The sequence below is a fragment of the Benincasa hispida genome, chromosome 7, assembly GCF_027475165.1.
Source record: "Benincasa hispida cultivar pf3 chromosome 7, pf3_genome.v1.1, whole genome shotgun sequence".
In the NCBI taxonomy this organism is placed as follows: domain Eukaryota; kingdom Viridiplantae; phylum Streptophyta; class Magnoliopsida; order Cucurbitales; family Cucurbitaceae; genus Benincasa; species Benincasa hispida.
In genome coordinates, this window is record NC_143484.1 from 23,218,338 (window position 1) to 23,235,437 (window position 17,100).

The window sequence follows — 17,100 nt, forward strand, 5'->3', positions numbered from 1 at the left end:
CAAAACTAATTTTAATGATATAAAAATTGCCTTCAAAATATCAAATTTATTTTGATTAATTAAATATGTGTTTCAAAGTATTTTGGACATGACAAAGGTGATTTTGATAATTTAAAAATATCACTCCTGAACATGGACTAATACTCAAGGAATCACTTAAATTATTAAAATTTAGGGCTTAATTGTACATGCACTCTCTAAAATTTGGCGTACATTGACTGATCATTTAAAAAGTAAGCCCTGATTTGTACACATATATAGGACCAAAGTTTGTATGGTTTGGCAAAACATTCTCTTTGAGTTTTAAAAGTAGAACACAAATTTAAAAGCAGCAAAAATGTCTTGTCTCTATGGAAAGTTGGAGGCTGATTTTGAAATAAAAACTCCTGCTTCTAAATTTCATGAAATGCTTCATAAGAAACCACACCATCTAAACAATGCTTCTGGAGACAAAGTACAAGGCTGTGAGCTACATGAGGGTGAATGGGGCAAAGTTGGTTCTATCATCTATTGGAACTATTTTCATGGTTTGTTTCTATGACCTTTAATTTCTTTTTTCTTTTTAATCTTAATAGAATTGAAATTAATTTACAAATTTTATCTCTAGACTTTTTAAGAGTCCGTTTGGATTGACTTTCTAAGTGTTTATAAATACTTTTTTCTATACTTATAAATACTTGTTTAAATACTTAAGGTCCGTTTGATAACGTTCTCATTTTCTATTTCCTGTTTCCTGTTTCCTGTTTCCTGTTTCTTGTTTCTTATTTCCTATTTTTAAGAACTAGAAATAAGTAAGTTTGAGCCATTAGACGCCGAATCTAGATTTCAAATCCTGGTCCAAATCTTAGACTTGGGTGTTACATTCTATTAACTTAAAAAATATACCACACTTGTTATATAGGTTGACGACCTATTAAACACAAAATTGAAAGTCCAATTAATTATTAGATACAAAATTCAAATTTTAGAGATATTCATTTTGGACACGTAAAGTTTAAGACCTATATTAGACACAAAATTGAAAGTTTAGAGACCTTTTTAGAAATATTTAAAGTTTACGGACTTTCTTATTCAAACTTGAAAGTTGAAAAACTAAACTTTTCGTAACTGGATGTATTTCTAAACCACAGAAGGAAAGGCTAAAGTAGCAAAGACGGTAATTGAAGCTGTGGATGAGGAGAAGAATTTGATAGCTTTCAAGACAATTGAAGGAGACATTTTGGAGCAATATAAAACATTCGATTTTAAAATGCAAGCTACTCCGAAGGGTAAAGGAAGTGTGGTTCATTGGACTTTGCTTTATGAGAAACGTCATGAAAACATTCCACATTCATATTCTAGCTTAGAGTTTGCTGCTGAATTGTCCAGAGACATTGATGCACACCTCATGGAAGGCAATTAAGAAACTTGAAATCAAGATTTCTCCAATTCTCTAGGAGGATCTTCCTCATTATGAAAGTATATTGAATCTTATTATATATACCATGTAACAACTATATATGTTTAAATAAATGCTTGTATGGCATGTGTTCTCTTTGTGTATATGCTATGTAATAAATTCTCTCAAGTATACCTGGAATAATATGAATCGAATAAAGAAAAATTATGTTGAAATTGAAAATTTTTCCAATCGATGTATGTACATTAGCTAGTTGAGTTGTATTTATAAAATATTTAAATAATTTTAACTGCAATGATATACACTATGGGTGAAGAAAAAAAAGCAATGGAAAAAGTGTCGTAGAGAAAGAACCTCACGATTGGGTTTATGAATGAATTAATTGTGTGAATGCATACTACGTCTTCTTGTATTTAATCTTATTTGGAGAGTCTTTAGGATACGGTAAGAGCTTTTGTAGGCTCTATTATTAGGCTATTAGTACAGTATTTATACTCCTATATAGTTCTTTGTAGATACATACTTTGAAATATACCCGTGTACAGTATTTGGAGGTCGTCTAGCCAGTCCGTAGCAAATCCATTGCGTCTAAGCCGGCATTCGTTGCAGATCCGGTGAGTTCCGTATTTGGTCTACTAATTCAACCAAGCCGAGCTATACCGATTTCATCAAGACAAGCCAAGTCAATCTTGTAAAGCCGAGTCGAGTCGGTCCTGTCAAACCATGCTGAGCCGATCCTGTCAAGATAAGTTGAGCTGGTCCTATCAAGCCAAGTCAAGTGGGTCCTATCTGGCTGAGCCGATTCCATCCAAGTGAAGCCGCTGAGCCGGTTTCAGTCAAGCCAAGCATTTGAGTTCGTTTCTTCTCCTTCCGAGCTGCCAAGCCAAATGGAAAAAAATCATGTATTTCGTCCTATTGGTACTATTCTTGATGGGACAAATTATATTACTTGGGCTCATCAAATGAGGAGTTTCCTAATCGGTCGTAAATTATGGTGTACTATCACCGGTAATATTCTCCAGCCAGTCAAGATATCCACTAAGGACGATACTAAATTTGTTGAACGATTAGAGGAATGGGACAACAAAAACCATCAAATCATCACTTGGCTCGAAAATACATCTATATCGGCCATTCACGTTCAGTTTGATGTGTTTGATGATGCCAAGAGTTCATGAGATTTCCTATTTACCCGGTTTCAATCTGTTGGCTTAGCTCACTACTATCAACTACATAACACTCTGATTAATCTTAATCGGGAGATGAGGCAATCTGTTAATGACTACTTGGTCACGCTTCAGCTAGTCTGGACACAATTGGATCAAGCTAAAATTAGTACTGATCACCTTCGTCTTATTAAAGTTCTTATGGGGCTTTGTCTAGAATATGAATCGATCCGTGTTGCTTTGCTCCACCGTAGTCCTCTTTCGTCTCTAGATGCAGCAATTCAAGAAATTCTGTTTGAAAAAAAAACGTCTTGGCATTACTTCTTCTCGATAATCTAAGGTTGTACTCGTCAGCACTCATATGCCTGGTACTTCTAGAGCTTCCTTTTATAAAAATTGTAATCTTACTGGGCAAAAGTTTGCTGACTATCCAAAAGTCGAGTGTAGATATTGTCACAAATGAGGTCATATTCTAGACAACTCTTCTACACGACCACCACGACCACCGAGACATACTTCCAAGCCTCGATCTTTTAAACCTAGTCCTGCCTCTGCCTCTACTATTGTTACTGCGTCTTTTGCTGACTCTAAACCTTCCTTGTTGACTTTTCTAATGAGTGACTTATAAGACTTTCTTAAACAGGTATCCAATTCCTTCGTGCCTGTGGTCTCCCTAGGTAATAGATGGTTTCTTCATTTTGCTTGTTGCAACTATATGACATTTGATTTTCCTCTTTTGACTGCACCCACTCCTGCCAAATCTCTTCCTCCCAATTATGATGCTGATAGTAATTGTATGACCATATCCCATGTTGGCTCCATTGACATTTCCCTATTATAGCTTTCCAATACTTATTGTGTTCCAAATCTATCCTTTAGTCATGTCTTCGTCGGACAATTGTCTGACTTTGTTTAACTATATCTTTTTCTTCTACTGGATGTTAGGTTCAAGATCCACGGACGGGACAGGTGGTTGATACGGGCCACAAAGTTGGAAGATTGTTTGAGCTCATATCCTATCAGCTTCCTGTTTATTCTCTCTACCCTGTCATCGACTTTGCTATCTATCAGTGGCATCTTCATCTCGTTCATTCTTATTCTGAAAACCCTCGTCATTTAATCTCTAGTCATAATTTGAATAATTCCTCCAAGTTTGTGTCTTTTAACTGTTTGAATTGAAAACTTGCGAAGCAACCTGCATTGTCTTTTTCCTAGTTCAGATCTAACAATAGTCCTTTTGACTTATTTCATTCTGATATTTGGGACCCACTCCTATTTCCACTGTCAATGGGTATCACTACTTTGTTTTATTCAGTGATGATTACTCTCGGTTTACCAGGATATTGTTGGGATTGGTGTCCTAAATATCTTTAATCTCGTAGTTTTGTAAACTTTTTATAAAAATATTAACAATAAAATAAATGTTATTTTATAAGTATATACTCAATCCAATAAACTAAGATATGAGGTTATTTTCTGGAATTTAAACAAGTATATAGAGACATATAAGTGGATCTTGTTTAAATAATAACCTAAACGGTCTGTAGTAGATAGATAAGACTGGGTACCTTATTCTTATGACACTATGGATACGACCAGCTTTGTAGGTGTTACAAGTGCTATAAAGTGCTACAAATAATCTGATCCTGATTATTCATGTGGAGGCATGTGAGCGGGGGTATCCTATACAAAGGGTTTGTATAAGACCAGACCACGAAATGATTAGTCTCTTTATATAATGTCATTAATAATAGAGTCTTACATTTCACTATGATGATTTCACTATGATGACCATAGGTGACAAGATCTGAATCCTAAGTGAATTGTAAACTTCTGCTCATGAAGGCGATCCTTTGATTTGTATGAGTGAGAGTGACTAGATTGCCAACTCAACAAGCCTGCCATTTTGGTGTTTTATTTGACTAGGGAGCTGGGAACACAACTACACGAAACGGAATTCACTTCTTCCCCAGTGCATGAGCAAGTAGATAAATTACTCCCATAAGGGTTGATTCCGAGTCTTGAACATAGTGACTATATCCTCTCCTAGCCTGAGAGGGACTTGATCATAGTTGGACTATGACTTATTGTTCATTAGAGAGATCAATGGTACTTAAGGAGTTAGATGTAACTACATGGGAAAAACGATATTTTGGCCCAGTTGTACTTATGAGCAATTTGTGAAGGGTCATCGCTTTGTCGATTGGTTATATCCAATGAACACATAAATTTATCTATAGTGCAAAGAGTGCAACTGTCGGTCTTTAGTGGAATGACCGGCAGTTAACGAATATTGGGTAATTTAATTAAAGAGTTTAATTATTAATCTGAGTTTCGTTGAAGCTTTAATATACAGGTCCATAAGGTCTCCTTTGTAGTTCAACAGGGATTTAACTGAGAATTAATTTTAGATTAATTTGAAGTGTTTAAATTAATTGAGGGAATTAATTATATATGATATAATTAATATAATGTATTTTATACATTATATTATAAGGTAATATGAGAGGAATTTGAATATAATTCAAATACTAATTATATGAATGACATTCATGTAATTAATTTTAAGGGAAATTATTTTAAATAGTAAGACTGTTGAAATATTCACAAAATATAGCAAATTTTTCGAATTATCAATGATAGATGCTGATAGACACTCATAGACTTCTATCAGTGTCTATCAATATCAGTGATAGACATTGATAGAAGTCTATCAGTGTCTATCAGTGTTTATCATTGATAGTTCTCAAATTTTGCCATATTTTGTAAATATTTTGGTTTATTTTTCTATATTTAAAAATAGCCCTAATTTTAATATAAATATGATTTATATTAAATACCATAAATAAGTTGAGAAGAATCAAATATTTGAATATGATTCAAATATTATTTATATGAATGAGATTCATATAAGTGAATTTAATGTAAATGTGATTTATATTAAATGCCATGTATGGTTGAGAGAAAATACATCTATAGCTTATATTGTATTTGATACAATATGTAACTATAGATTATGTGTTATATGGGATATAACATATATTTTATATACATATAATATGGTTTTTATTATATGTATAAGTATTATTCATTTTATTTTATTAAATTAATATTAATTAATTAAATGGTGGGAGTTACAACTTTCTTCCCCTATTTTTTCTCTAAGCCAAATACGTGATGAGGGAGTTAGTGAAATGAAGGTGTTGGATTCATCTTCCTCCTTGGATTACTAAGAGAAAGGTTCTCTTTGAAAGAAAGGCATAGAGAAGAAAAGTTCTTCTCAGCCAAGAAAAGTTCTTCTCAGCCTTCTCTTCCTCTACATCTCCTTCCATTTTCTAAGGATTCAAGCAAAGCCCACAACTCTTGCTTGAATCTTTTGTCCCAAGCGAAAATGGAGGGTTCTCAAGTGGTGGTGTCCCTTTTGGAGAAGGAGATCTGTTCGTGACTTGTTCGAGGGATTCTTGAAGAGTAGACTTCAAAGGTAAGGGCTTCTAAAACCCTATGTTTTTCTTTATTTATTGCATACTATAATTTATGTAAATGCATATCTTATTCTTATTTTATTGTAAAACTTATATTCCATAAAAAAAATGGAAATTTGGGTCGATCTTACTTTCCTCACGAATTTCTCCTCATTTAGAGTTCCTTCGGATATATTTTCTTAAACACTGCTCTTCCCAGTCATGGTTTACACTCAGTTTTCTCGCACAATCAAGGTTTTGGATACAGATAACGCCTTGAAATATAAGGACTTCAGGCTCCTTTACTTTCTCAACGAACAAGGCACTCTTGTTCAGCGCTCTTGTCCTCATACCTCTCAACATAATGGGTGAACGGAGCGTACACATCTCACATCCTAGACTCCATACGGGCTCAACTTCTGTCTGCCTTTTGCCCTGCAAAGTTTTGAGGTGAAGTCGCTTTTACCTTTTTCTACACAATCAATCGCCTTCCATTACAATGCTTATATGGTACTTCTCTTGATTACTCTAACCTCAAGGTCTTTGGTTGTGCATGTTTTGTACTTCATTACCCTTATGAACATACCAAATTAGAACCACGTGCGCGTCTCTGTAGCTTTCTTGGCTATAGAACTAAACACAAAGGTTTTCGTTGTTGGGACCCTCTTTCTAATAGATTATGCATCTCCTACCATGTCACTTTTTGGAAGCATACTATGTTCTCTAGTCTCTCGATATTTCATGATTCTCTCTTAAGCCTCTTCCCTATGTTTCTAACAATTCTTTTTATCATTTTCCTTCTTCTGCATCTTCTGACGATTCTGAGCTTGAAGAGTCTGTGCCTTTCTCTATTGACCTTGATCAGACTTCTGTCTCACCTATGGAATCTGGACCTGTTCATGACCCTGCTTCTTTTGTTTGACGCTCCGCTAGGGTAAGGGCAACTTCTACTCACCTTCGAGATTTTCATTTCTTTTCTACTATCAGTTCCTTGGTTGAACCTACCTCTTTTCGTGAGGCGAATACTAATTCTCTATGGCAGCAAGCTACGAGCTGGGACTACATTTCACACATGGGACTACGTTGACTTACCCCCTAAAAAGAAACCCATTGGTTGAAAATGGGTCTACAAGATCAATACTCATTCTAACAGTTCTATTGAGCATTATAAAGCTCGGTTGGTAGCAAAAGGATATTCTCAAGAGTATGGAATCGATTACGAAAAGATCTTTGCACCTGTGGCACGAATGACATTTGTTCGGTGTCTCTTAGCAGTTGCTACAGCCAAACAGTGGCCACTTTTTCAAATGGATGTCAAGAATGTCTTCCTTAATGGGGGCTTATCTAGGAAGTATACATGCAACTGCCCCCAAGTGTCTCTTTTCCATCCCATAAGGTATGCCACCTCCTACGAGCATTGTATGGTTTGAAGCAAGTCCCTCCATCTTGGTTTGCATCTTTTAATTGCACTATCATTCAACTTGGATATACGCTTGATTCTCATGACATGACACTATTTACGCACAAGACAACTCATGGTATTGTTCTTCTTCTCCTGTATATTGATGATATGATTACTACTGGTGATGATCCTCATACTATTTCTTATGTACAACACTATCTTGGCGAACATTTTGAGATGGACTTGGGTTCACTTAGTTACTTTTTTGGCATTAAAGTATTGTTGAGCTCTGCTAGTTATTCGTTGTCTCAAGTAAAGTATGCCTCAGATCTTTTGATGCGCTCCGATATTATTGACTCTGCAACAACTTCAATGCCACACTATTGTTAACTTATTGGCAGTCTTATTTATCTGGCAGTCAGTCGTCGTGACATCACTTATGTTGTTCACATTGTTAGTCAGTTCATGGCTTCCTCTCGGACCATTCATTTTACTTTTGTTCTTCATATCCTTCGTTATGTCAAAAGTACTTTGGGACATGGACTTTAGTTTTATTCCCAATCTTCCCTGGTTTTATCAGGCTATTCTAATGCTGATTCTGCTGGTGATCCTACTGACCGGCGTTCTACCTCCAATTATTGTTTCTACCTCGGTGATTCTTTCATTTCTTGGCACAGTAAGAAATAGAGTATTGTTTCTGTTTCTAGTATGGAGTCTGAATATCGTGCTCTGGCTGATGCTACGTTAGAACTCTTATGGCTTCGTTGGATTCTTGTTGATATTGGAGTCCCTCAGTCGTCTGTCACCGTACTTCAATATGACAATTGTAGTGCCATCAATATTGCTCACAATGATATTTTTCATGAACGCACCAAACATATTGAGAATAATTGTCACTTTGTTCGTCATCATCTCCTGAGCAAAACTCTACTTTTATGCTCTGTTTCTACCGCTGAGCAACTCGCCGACATTTTCACCAAAGCTTTGTCTCCTGGTCGTTTTCTCCAACTACTTAACAAATTCAAGTTGATTCCATCCTTACCACCTTGAGTTTGAGGAGGGTGTGGATGTAAATTAGGTCTTCTTGTAATTAGTCTTATTTGGAGAGTCTTTAGAATATGGTTAGAGATTTTGTAGGCTCTATTCTTAGGCTGTTAATACAATATTTATATTCCTGTACAGTTCTTTGTAGATACATACTTTGAAATATACATAATCAACTAATTGAATGTAAAGAAAATTAAGCATGTAAATTCATGAATATAATAAGTTTCATTACTTTTGTCATAAATTTTTAGATAGTCATTGAATATCTTGATCGCTTTTAAAATATTTGTTAGAAGTTTGGAATTGGCTATATTTATTTGAGTTTATTTGGTCTTTGTTGTAAGAGTCGTCTTATTGGGTGTCTCAAAAATTATCTTACAAGATGTATCTCAAAATGCTAATCCTCTATATTATATTTTTTTTCTTGTCTGGAATGTCCTACGATTTTATTACTTTTGGATGTAAATGTATAAAAAAAACATTAATGAGTAAGTAAATGAGTAAGTTCCCTTAAGTGCTGACTCTAGGTCTTGAACAATGGGGTCTCACCTTCTCACTAACCCAATAGGGACTTAGTTTATGATTGGATCATAAACAAATTGTTCAATAGAGGATTAAAGATACTTAAGGATAAAGAGGTAATTATAGGGTAAAATGGACATTTGACCCACCTATAATTATGAACAACTCGTGAAGGATTGGATTATGTGTGATGGTTATATCTATGCACGCAACATGTTCTACAGAGCATAAGAGTGCAATTATGGGTCTGTAGTGGTGTGCTGCATAGTTAATGAATAATGATTAGTTTAGTTAAACTTTAATTAATTAATCTCTTATCATTGGAGCTTATAATCTGTATGTCCATAAGATCTCATTGCTAGCTCACAACTGATTAACAAAGACAAAAAATTTTAAAGAATAATTTGTATTGTTTAAATTAATTTAAGGAAACATGTATTAATTGTATATGAATTATATTGATATAAAGTATAATGTATATCGATACATTTTAAAATATAGTAACTATAAATATGATTTATAATGAAAAACGATATATTATGGGAGAACCAATATATTTGAATTTGATTCAAATATTAGATTAATATAAGTAGGATGTGTACTAAAACTATAGGTTAAGAGTTAAAATAAATTATATTCGTATTAAAACTATGGGTTATGAGGAAAATGTGCATTTGGATATGATTCAAATGTTTCATTAAATATATGATATTTAATTTAAATTTAATTTAATTAATTTACTTTAATTAAATTAAATTGATAAACTCCCTACCGGGGGGTGAGAGAGAAGGAAAGGGGAAGTTATTAAAACTCTATAACTAATTAATTTTGTTGGTTGCTCTCTATAAGACAGAAAAAACTCTCATGAATTTCCTTAGAAAAAATCTTATTTGTAAAAAAAAAAAAAAAAAAAAAAAACCATCTTCTCCCAAAACTCCCTCCTCTTTCTACTCTTTCAAAAGAAAAGGCTCTCCCAAGTCGATTCTTACCAAGGGAATAGACATGTAGAGCATTTCGAGGCTTCACTGTACGTGTAAGAAGAATTTGCTTTCCTATTCCTAAAGGAGAAGATTTGGAGATGTTTTTTTAGGAGTATATCAGTATACAGTGGAAGCAACAATGATTAAAAAACATTCTAATTCATTCATTTTGGCTATAACTAAAGTATGCTCATACAATAACAAGAGGGTTTGAAGAAATACCTTTGTAGAACCTTTAGAATCTCGATACTCAGCTGCAACTTCTCCAAATCTCGTTGTAAACCACCTCAAGATCTTCCCTACTATTCTCTTGTAGCATTAAATTGAGTTGTGGGAATCAAAATAGGCTTGAATGAAGGAACTTGAAGAAGAACTAATTGCAGCAACCCACTTGAAGAACAACTTCTTCGACTCGAATTTTTCAGCAAAAACTCTATTGATCCATGCCTTAATTCAACTTCCATCTTCTCTATTTATTCTAGAACTTTCATGCTTGGAATATTGAGGCCAAACTTAAGTGGGTTTAGTGTGAGCTAGTTCATGATAGTGGAGAAATCCCATTTTTCAAATTTGTGTTGTTTCCAAATGTTCCAATATCAAATTGATTTCCAAAATTCATTTTAATTTGAGAACTGAAAACTTTATTAATTTTACAAAAATTAATTTCATGAGTTAATTTTTCTGAAAAAAATCAATAAATAATTTAATTAATTCTAATTAATTTAATATCTAATATTAGATTAATTTTACACAAATTCCATATTCATGAATTTAATATTTAAATCATATTTAAATATTAATTAATTTTCCAATTTCGTTTAATTCTAAAATTAAACGTGTAATTATAACACATATAATTACTAATTCCCTTAATTCTAATTTGAATGTTTCGATTTAACTTATCACGACACTCTAAAATTAATCCATGTACGAGCTAGTAGAGGGACCTCGCGAACCTATAGATCATGGGCTCCAACGATCCGAGATTAATTGGCTAAACTCATTACACCGAATTAACCCCCATTAGTTAACTAATGGGTCACTACACTAAAGCTCATAGTTGCACTGCCATCACTATAGATATATTATGTCCCCTCGATATAACCATGATTAGTAAATTAACCCTTCATAGGTTGTTCGTAATAATGGTTGGATCAAATGTCTGTTTTACTCCCGAGATAACCTCTTATTCCTTAAGTCCCACTGATCCTATAATGAACAATTGATTTGTTATCCGATCAACAAATCGAGTCCCTCTCGGGCAAATGAGAGAGTGGGACCCCTTGTTCAAGACCCGGAGTCAGCACTTAAGAGAATAACCTCTCTACTATTCCTAAAAGCGGGTAAGAGTGAATTCCTTCTTGCACCCTATGTCCCCAGCTATCTACCCGGTCCTACCCTTGAAATGGAATCAGCGCATTCGATCGACTCTGCGATAACAACAAAATAGACATTTTGACGCAAGATAATGCATGATAAGATGTTAACGGGAATTTTCAGTGCTGACAGTGCAAGCTCATTTTTCCACATGAATCTTTAATCATATTGACGCATATTTTGCTCATCAACCCTTATAATTATAAGTAAGACTACAATAGCTTGTATTTCTACAAGCTATCAATCAACGTCAATGCTTGCTTCATGAGAAGGTTAAGTTGATCTTTGGGAAGCCTAATACATAACTACTTGAGACACTATAGGAAAAAAGGCCTACGATAGCTTCGAAAAAATTCTATCATAGGTCTTGATATCATTTCATGCGAAGTCGTAACAACCCATGTTAATAAAAGTCTTGGGCTTTTTATAGCATTTTTTAATTGCTATAAAAAGTCCAACCTTTTTTTAGCATTTTGTTAAATGCTATAAAAATTATTCTTTTATAGAGCTTGATTAGTTCTATGAAATGCTAGACTTTTTATAGCATTTTGTAGAAGCTATAAAGACAAGTTTTAAATAGCTAATTTGATCTTTGTAAAAAGAAAGATGGCATTTTGAAAAAGCTATAAAATTATTCGTGTCAAATGTTAATTTTTTTTTTCTTTTCATAGTTTTTATAAAATTTTATAGCTTTAATGAACAATTAAACTTTCATCTTTTATAGCTTATCATACATATGTTCATATTAATATTATTGTGTTTTATACTTCGCTATACACAAAAAGTCAAATAAAAATATATGTATAATCCACATAATCAAAATGTATATATTTAAACAAGCATTCATACAAGATTCATATTGACCAACAAAAAAGAGATATAGTTTGAGTATCAAATATTTGGAAATGAAACCAAACATACTCTATAAATTACAAAATATATTGATATCAAAATTCCAAATAACTCCAACTTAGTTGTATTAGTAGTCTAGACAATACCTGCATTATTGAGTCCTTCACCAATTGCATCTTCATTTCTAAGTTTGGCCTCCATAAAATGCATCATTTTTTTTTGCAAGTGTAACTTCTTACTGCTTGAAAAGAAAATAATTTGGTCTTCTTTAATAGTGTCTTTTTTGAAAATGAAACATAACAAACAATTAAATTTAACCCATATGAAAAGAAGAAATAAAAAAAAAAAAAAAAGACCTAAAAATTAGCATCCAAGATATTTGTCATTGTGTATCTTGCTTACCTTAGACACAAATTAAATGTACATTTAATTTGTATCTAAAACAACGAAAGAAAGCCATGAATAAACCATCTAAAATGTTCTTTAAAATAATTTTAACCTCATTTTTACCTTGGAAACCATGTAAAAAGTTCCTAAAAAAGTACCTAAATGATACACAGATACACAACTCTTCCGAGGCAAACCAAAACCTTCTAAATAAAACAATGAAATGACCAAATTTTAAAGAGCGCACCTACACACTTCAAGTAAGTTGACACCAATTTCGTTCACAAACTAATCCACCTATTGTTTACACAACAATGCACAATCTTAAGATAAGTTCTCACTCATTTCATTCAAACTCCACCTAATAGAAAAAATAACATAGTAACCTCTCTAATTTATAAGATCTCAATAGTATAAGAAAACACATAAACTTTCAATTGAAAATAAAACATCATTCATAAACCAACATGATAATATCCAATGAAGTATAAGAGTTCAAATGCACACAACTTGCTTCACTAGCTACAAGTACATAAAGGCAAAGAGCTATACATATATATCCCCAATCAGAAGGCATGATTCAATATAACATAACACTTTCAACTAGAGATGTGAGAGAGGGGGATGTAGATCACCTAAAACCATTGAAAAACTTAAATTTCTTAAATTACAATCAATATCACATAGATCCTAAGCAATGCCTAAATGACATTTTCACTCTCGAAACCTCATAAGTGTAATATAACTTAGAGAAATGAAATGACCATTAACTGTAATTCAAAGCAAAATTGGCATGAAGAAATAGGTACCTTAGACAAGATTTGTTTTCCTTATTCCCAAGACAGAACACTAGATATATTATCCCATTTGAATGGCACTCTAGTAGTGATATACAAAAAGATATAATAGTACAACTAGAATTATATATCATGATCGTAAAAAGAAACCTACTAATTAGTAGTTTAGTTAAAGATATTAATACATAATTGCACTTTCATGATGCAAAGTGAAACATATGTACATTTCTTCCTAATAAACAAACAAAAAAATCATATATCTCACAATGCACAAAAAAAATCTCTCCAATTCAATTAAGGAAAAAGGAAAAAAAAAAAAAAAAAGATGGAATCATTCTCACAAATTATGAACCTTAATGTTGGTACCTATAACACTATGATCAATCTCAGGTACCTATAACACTACGATCAATCTCATAAGTGGTGGTTATGAATGTACATGTGCTATTTTCCATATTCTTGTGCACAATTTCCATCCACTTGGATATTTGTCATTCCTCTCTATGCACTATCAACAACCTTCTTGTTTCAGTTCAACATGAATAAGTCGAGAATGAAGAAAAGTGTGACAAATATGCCTTTCTTGGAAAGTTCTCAAAAGCAAGGGCATTCGATTAAATATCAACTTAATCAAAAGAACCGAATACTAAAAAAAAATTGGTGAAGACCAGATTACAATCCATTGTAATCAAGAAGAGGAAAGCAAGGCAACAAAAAGATTATACCACAAAAAAATACAGAAGCAAGGGACATTAATAATAATTGTATATTAACTTGTACAAAAGCAGCAGTGGAACAAGAATTTTGTGGATAGAAGGAAATTGCAGAATAAGAATTCGTTTGAATGATGTTGCAAAGTTGACTAGTAACTACTTGTAGTGGAAAGTGTTTTTGCATCAGTTAGCTTCAATCTATTCTCATTAATTAGGATAGAAATGGCATTAATAAAAATTAAAACCACAATCTTAAAGGAGTGAAAAAGCACACCAAAAGTATCTTGAAAAGGTTTTTAACCTAATGTTATTTTGGTAAGGAAATATACTGTTAGCAAGCAGAGTAAAAACACATGATTACTAATTCAAGTCAAATATTTCAGTTGTGAAGTAAAAGCCAACTCACTCTAGATTAATCAGAAAGTATTAAAGCATAAATAGTTCGATCGTGAATCAACAACCAACTCCAAATTAATAGCCAACTCACTCTAGATTAGGAACCAACTCAAGATTATTTCAGATAAGATACAATACAAGTCAAACGAGAGTAACCTTTGGAAAATCAACATTCACCATTAAAATTTTAAATATAACCAAAAGAGAGAAGATTAATTACTAAACAGTCAATGTTGTCAAGTGCATAAGAGCATATATTAAATTAGACGGGGAGAAATGGAATAATATGATCATGGTTGAGAGAGGGGACAGAAAATCATCGAACCTTAGACATAGTTGGATATATTCAGACTATTATTTGGTTTTAGGAGAACATGGTTTTGGGAGAACCCGCCAGGTTGCACACTTGTCACACAAAACGAAGGTATGGCTTACATAAACTTTGATATTCAAATACGAACACTAAAGAACTATTCCCAGATAACAAATATTCCAAGTAGGTTCTTGGATGATATATCTAAACTTTAGGAATTAAAAGGTCTAAGGAGATTGAGACAAGTTTTGATAGTGGGCAAGAATGTGATACTAATACAATATCTAACTTCAAGGTCTCCAGTTAAAATATATTACACCTAGACCTAGAAGAATAATTGCAATTAACTGCAACTATTTTTTTCAGTTAAAAGAAACATGTGGAATGTAGGTTTGAAACCCTTTAAGAAAATTCTAATGTATAATTAAATATTTGATACATAATCTTACAAAATGATCTCGTTTAAACCTAAAAAACAAGTTATATATGGTCAAACGAATTCGCCAAATAATACAAAACTAGTTGGTCATATTGTATGTATTTATTCCATTAGATAACATTCATAATGTTTAATCCAACAGAAAAAATTCTACAGGCACCAAGCACAAGCATATTGAACACATGATTTCTATATGCATTATTGAGAATTTTTATGGTCATACTGGATGCAAGCTTATCTTGGATCTAAATGGAATGTTGAGCATTTGGATGAACATATAGAAAACAAAACCACCACTGCTAAAAGAAATAAAATTATGCAAATATCCCACTTCCAAATTTCTTATTTTAAGATATAAAACCCGAAAGAGAAAACATATCACATAATAAAAACATCTAAAAGCATCATAGAAGTACAAACATACATCTATCTTTTTGACTAGTCTTCCTTGAGTGCCATAGAGATATCTAAAGTATCATTGCACAACCATCTCGCAACACAGAGAAGATGATAAAGAGAGGGGTTAGGGATAAATTGATGGTGAAATCCTTTGGCCAAAATAAAAGCCCTAAATGGAGAAATGTGATTTCATGGCGGATTGACAACAATAGAAGGAGAAAAATAAGAAGGAATAAGAAAAGCCCTTAAACCATGAACGAATAATACAAATGGAGAAGAAAAATAGAGAAGCTCGGACTTGAATATTGTTAGCAGTAGAGGAGAAGAGAGGAAGAATCTACAAGAAAATAAATAAAGCAGAAAATTGGAAAATACAGGGTAAAGAGATTGGAAGATTTACCTCAATCAATTTCATGGTTATGAACCAAAACATAAAAGGTAGTCAACCTCTCGAACCTCGCTAGGTTGAAAGATGAAAACCTACGTCTATGAATTTATGTTCTCTTAATCCAAATGGATTTAAAAAAATGGGAAGCTGAAAAAAATGAATCTTTGGTCAAGGATGACTATGTAATCAATTTAACCAAAAGGAATCTATCTGGAACTGAAAAAAATGGGTTGAATATATTAGAAAAAAACGTGGAGGACAAATATGAAAAATGAGAGATATATTTTCCATTCAACTAAGCATGTCTTTATATAGGCTTACAAACGTAACTATAGGAATGCCAATGGTTACAAAAATCTCATAATTCACATAACTCCTATAACTTAAAAATATCATCAAATGCTCATAACTCACATAACTCCTATAACTTAAAAATCACTATTGGTTACAAAAAACTAAAGTTACAAAACTCAAAAGTCACACTACCACAAATAAAGTTTAATAATGACAAACGTTTCAACACTCCTCCTAAAACTTGATTTGTTACACCAAGTAAACTCCTCATTTTGATAAAAGTCTCCAACTTGAGGGGCTTTGTGAAAATGTCCGCCGCTTGGTCTTGTGACTTGACATATTTGAGTTCCACTTCTTTCTTCGTAATGCAATTCCGAATGTAGTGAAATCGAATATCAATGTGCTTGCTCCTCCCATGAAATACCGGATTTTTGGCTATGGCAGTGGCCGATTTGTTGTCAACAAAAATCTTCATTGGACCTTCCATTTGAAACTTCAGCTCCTTCACTAAGTTTCTTAGCCAAATTGCATGACATACACATGAAGTTGCTGCGACGTACTCTGTCTCGCATGTTGATAATGTGACTATGGGTTGCTTTTTGACATCCATGTGAACGCCGTTTCACCAATAAAAAATACAAACCCCGTAGTGCTCTTTCAATCATCCAAATCACTACTCCAATCACGATCACAATAACCAACAATATCAAAATTGCTAGAAGAGACAAAGGAAAGACCATACCCAATCGTCCTTTTGATACGAAGTAT

The 17,100-nt window shown here is 33.0% G+C and overlaps 1 protein-coding gene and 1 long non-coding RNA gene across 2 annotated transcripts; one reads left to right on the forward strand and one right to left on the reverse strand.

The window, feature by feature from the left end:
• Window positions 1-275: 275 nt before the first annotated feature.
• LOC120082002 (MLP-like protein 31) lies at window positions 276-1,594 on the forward strand. The gene is made up of 2 exons (XM_039037209.2): window positions 276-527; window positions 1,131-1,594. Exons 1-2 carry the CDS (start codon window positions 338-340, stop codon window positions 1,400-1,402), a joined length of 462 nt encoding a protein of 153 aa, XP_038893137.1. The 5' UTR covers window positions 276-337; the 3' UTR covers window positions 1,403-1,594.
• A 10,586-nt stretch (window positions 1,595-12,180) lies between these two features.
• LOC150035046 (uncharacterized) lies at window positions 12,181-16,180 on the reverse strand. Its single transcript, XR_016530827.1, has 2 exons — window positions 16,051-16,180; window positions 12,181-12,444 (listed from the first exon to the last, which is right to left on the reverse strand). It is a non-coding gene; the product is annotated as an uncharacterized LOC150035046 (long non-coding RNA).
• Window positions 16,181-17,100: the final 920 nt, after the last annotated feature.